This window comes from Carassius auratus, unplaced genomic scaffold, assembly GCF_003368295.1.
Source record: "Carassius auratus strain Wakin unplaced genomic scaffold, ASM336829v1 scaf_tig00040184, whole genome shotgun sequence".
Taxonomy (NCBI): Eukaryota; Metazoa; Chordata; class Actinopteri; order Cypriniformes; family Cyprinidae; genus Carassius; species Carassius auratus.
The window spans coordinates 152,501-156,975 of NW_020526576.1; the positions used below are offsets into that span (position 1 = coordinate 152,501).

Sequence of the window (4,475 nt, forward strand, 5' to 3'; positions counted from 1 at the left end):
GGTGCTTTCAGTACTGGTTGAAGTGGGAACCACAGAAGTTACTGCTGTAGATGTTGTTTGTGGTGCTGTTGTGGAAGGTACGGCAGTAGTAGTTCCAACAGGAGTTGATGTCATGGTTGAAAGATGTGTTGTTGTAGCTGACGGTGTTGTGGATGTTGTTGCTGTGCTGACAGTGGTGCTTTCAGTACTGGTTGAAGTGGGAACCACAGAAGTTACTGCTGTAGATGTTGTTTGTGGTGCTGTTGTGGAAGGTACGGCAGTAGTAGTTCCAACAGGAGTTGATGTCATGGTTGAAAGATGTGTTGTTGTAGCTGACGGTGTTGTGGATGTTGTTGCTGTGATGACAGTGGTGCTTTCAGTAGTGGTTGAAGTGGGAATCACAGAAGTTACTGCTGTAGATGTTGTTTGTGGTGCTGTTGTGGAAGGTACGGCAGTAGTAGTTCCAGCAGGAGTTGATGTCACTGTTGAAAGATGTGTTGTTGTAGCTGACGGTGTTGTGGATGTTGTTGCTGTGCTGGCAGTGGTGCTTTCAGTACTGGTTGAAGTGGGAACCACAGAAGTTACTGCTGTAGATGTTGTTTGTGGTGCTGTTGTGGAAGGTACGGCAGTAGTAGTTCCAGCAGGAGTTGATGTCACTGTTGAAAGATGTGTTGTTGTAGCTGACGGTGTTGTGGATGTTGTTGCTGTGCTGACAGTGGTGCTTTCAGTACTGGTTGAAGTGGGAACCACAGAAGTTACTGCTGTAGATGTTGTTTGTGGTGCTGTTGTGGAAGGTACTGCAGTAGTGGTTCCAACAGGAGTTGATGTGACCGTTGGAAGATGTGTTGTTGTAGCTGACGGTGTTGTGGATGTTGTTGCTGTGCTGACAGTGGTGATTTCAGTAGTGGTTGAAGTGGGAATCACAGAAGTTACTGCTGTAGATGTTGTTTGTGGTGGTGTTGTGGAAGGTACTGCAGTAGTAGTTCCAACAGGAGTTGATGTCACGGTTGAAAGAAGTGTTGTTGTAGCTGTTGGTGTTGTGGATGTTGTTGGTGTGCTGACAATGGTGCTTTCAGTAGTGGTTGAAGTGGAAATCAAAGGTTCTGCAGTATATGTTGTTTGTGGTGATATCGTGGAAATTCCAGCAGTAGTAGTTCCAGCAAAAGTTATAAATACTGTTGTTGATGTTTCAGCAGAAGTTGTGAGTCTGGAAGTCTCTGTTACTGTAGACATTTCTGCTGCAGTGGTGATGGATGTTTCAGGAGCAAACGATGTGATTGTGGAAGTCTCAGTTGTTGAAGATGTATCTGCTGCGCTAGTGGTGGATGTTTCAGGTTCAGTTGTTGTGATTGTGGAAGTCTCTGTTGTTGAAGATGTATCTGCTGCGCTAGTGGTGGATGTTTCAGGTTCAGTTGTTGTGATTGTGGAAGTCTCAGTTGTTGTAGATGTATCTGCTGTGCCAGTGGTGGACGTTTCTGGTGCAGTTGTTGTGATTGTGGAAGTCTCTGTTGTTGTAGATGTTTCTGCTGTGCTAGTGGTGGATGTTTCAGGTTCAGTTGTTGTGATTGTGGAAGTCTCTGTTGTTGAAGATGTATCTACTGCGCTAGTGGTGGATGTTTCAGGTTCAGTTGTTGTGACTGTGGAAGTCTCTGTTGTTGTAGATGTTTCAGGAGCAGTTGTTGTGATTGTGGAAGTCTCTGTTGTTGAAGATGTATCTACTGCGCTAGTGGTGGATGTTTCAGGTTCAGTTGTTGTGACTGTGGTAGTCTCAGTTGTGGTAGAAGTTTCTGCAGCACTAGTGGTGGATGTTTCAGGAGAAGTCGTTGCAAGTGTGGAAGTCTCGGTTGTGGTAGATGTTTCTGCTGTGCTAGTGGTGGATGATTCTGGAGCAGTCGTTGAAAGAGTGGAAGTCTCTGTTGTGGTAGATGTTTCTGCAACACTTGTGGTGGACGTTTTAGGAACACTTGTTGTGATTGTGGATGCCTCAGTTGTTGTAGATGTATCTGCTGTGCTTGTGGTGGACATTTCAGCTGGAGTTGTAGTGAATGTGGAGGACTCAGTTGTGGTAGATGCTTCTGTTGCGCTAGTGGTGGATGTTTTCAGGAGCAGTCGTTGCGACTGTGGAAGTCTCAGTTGTGGTAGATGTTTCTGCTGCGGTAGTGATGGACGTTTCAGGAGCAGTCGTTGCAAGTGTGGAAGTCTCAGTTGTGGTAGATGTTCTGCAGCACTTGTGGTGGACGTTTCAGGAGCAGTTATTGTGATTGTGGATGTCTCAGTTGTTGTAGATGCATCTGCAACGGTAGTGATGGATGTTTCTGGTGCAGTTGTTGTGATTGTGGAAGTCTCAGTTGTGGTAGAAGTTTCTGCAGCACTAGTGGTGGATGTTTCAGGAGAAGTCGTTGCAAGTGTGGAAGTCTCGGTTGTGGTAGATGTTTCTGCTGTGCTAGTGGTGGATGATTCTGGAGCAGTCGTTGAAAGAGTGGAAGTCTCTGTTGTGGTAGATGTTTCTGCAACACTTGTGGTGGACGTTTTAGGAACACTTGTTGTGATTGTGGATGCCTCAGTTGTTGTAGATGTATCTGCTGCGCCAGTGGTGGACGTTTTTGGTGCAGTTGTTGTGATTGTGGAAGTCTCTGTTGTTGGTGATGTTTCTGCTGTGCTAGTGGTGGATGTTTCTGAAGAAGTTGTTGTAATTGTGAAAGTCTCAGTTGTGGTAGATGTTTCTGCTGTACTAGTGGTGGATGTTTCAGCTGCAGTCGTTGCGACTGTGGAAGACTCAGTTTTGGTAGATGTTTCTGTTGCGCTAGTCGTGGACATTTCAGGAGTAGTTTTTGCGACTGTGGAAGTCTCAGTTGTGGTAAATGTTTCTGCTGTGGTAGTGGTTGACGTTTCAGCTGGAGTCGTTGCGACTGTGGAAGTCTCAGTTGTGGTAGATGTTTCTGCTGCACTAGTGGTGGATGTTTCAGGAGCAGTTGTTGTGATTGTGGAAGTCTCAGTTGTTGTAGATGTTTCTGCTGCACTTGTGGTGGACGTTTCAGGAGCAGTAGTGATTATGGTAGTCTCAGTTGTGGTAGATGTTTCTGCTGTGTTAGTGGTGGATGTTACAGGAGCAGTCGTTGTGACTGTGGTAGTCTCTGTTGTGGTAGATGTTTCTGCTGCACTAGTGGTGGAGGTTTCAGGAGCAGTCGTTGCGACTGTGGAAGTCTCAGTTGTGGTAGAAGTTTCTGCAGCACTAGTGGTGAATGTTTCAGGAGCAGTCGTTGTGACTGTGGTAGTCTCTGTTGTGGTAGATGTTTCTGCTGCACTAGTGGTGAAGGTTTCAGGAGCAGTCGTTGCGACTGTGGAAGTCTCAGTTGTGGTAAAAGTTTCTGCGGCACTAGTGGTGAATGTTCCAGGAGCAGTCGTTGTGACTGTGGTAGTCTCTGTTGTGGTAGATGTTTCTGCTGCACTAGTGGTAGACGTTTCAGGAGCAGTCGTTGCGACTGGTGGAAGTCTCTGTTGTGGTAGATGTTTCTGCTGCACTAGTGGTGGACGTTTCAGGAGCAGTAGTTGCGACTGTGGAAGTCTCAGTTGTGGTAGAAGTTTTCTGCGGCACTAGTGGTGAATGTTTCAGGAGCAGTCGTTGCGACTGTGGTAGTCTCTGTTTTGGTAGATGTTTCTGCTGCACTAGTGGTGGACGTTTCAGGAGCAGTAGTTGCGACTGTGGAAGTCTCCTTTGTGGTAGATGTTTCTGCAGCACTTGTGGGTGGATGTTTCAGGAGCACTTGTGATTGTGGTAGTCTCAGTTGTGGTAGATGATTCTGCTGTGCTAGTGGTTGACGTTTCAGCCGGAGTCGTTGCAACTGTGGAAGTCTCAGTTGTGGTAGATGTTTCTGCTGCACTAGTGGTGAATGTTTCAGGAGCAGTCGTTGCGACTGTGGTAGTCTCTGTTGTGGTAGATGTTTCTGCTGCACTAGTGGTGGACGTTTCAGGAGCAGTAGTTGCGACTGTGGAAGACTCAGTTGTGGTAGATGTTTCTGATGCGCTAGTGGTGGACGATTCAAGAGTAGTCGTTGCAAGTGTGGAAGTCTCAGTTGTGGTATATGTTTCTGCAGCACTTGTGGTGGACGTTTCAGAGAAGTTGTTGTAATTGTGGATGTCTCAGTTGTTGTAGATATATCTGCTGGGCTAGTGGTGGACGTTTCTGGTGCAGTTCTTGTGATTGTGGAAGTCTCTGTTGTGGTAAATGTTTCTGCTGCACTAGTGGTGGAGGTTTCAGGAGTAGTCGTTGCGACTGTTGAAGTCTCAGTTGTGGCAGAAGTTTCGGCGGCACTAGTGGTGGATGTTTCAGGAGCAGTCGTGATTGTGGTAGTCTCAGTTGTGGTAGATGTTTCTCCTGCGCTAGTGGTGGACGATTCAGGAGTAGTCGTTGCAAGTGTGGAAGTCTCAGTTGTGGTATATGTTTCTTCAGCACTTGTGGTGACGTTTCAGGAGAAGTTGTTGTAATTGTGGATGTC

General features: G+C 46.6%; 1 protein-coding gene across 1 annotated transcript in view; it reads left to right on the forward strand.

Annotated features, from left to right (window-relative positions):
* The window catches only part of LOC113084562 (uncharacterized), a 41,391-nt gene extending 37,669 nt beyond the window's left edge, over nt 1-3,722 (forward strand). Inside the window, exons 5-6 of the mRNA XM_026254893.1 lie at nt 1-1,588; nt 1,709-3,722. The exon at nt 1-1,588 is cut by the window's left edge and continues 815 nt beyond it. Of these exons, the coding sequence (XP_026110678.1) occupies nt 1-1,588; nt 1,709-3,577 (3,457 nt within the window). The 3' untranslated portion in view covers nt 3,578-3,722. The remainder of the gene's footprint in view (nt 1,589-1,708) is intronic.
* The last annotated feature ends 753 nt before the right edge of the window (nt 3,723-4,475 follow it).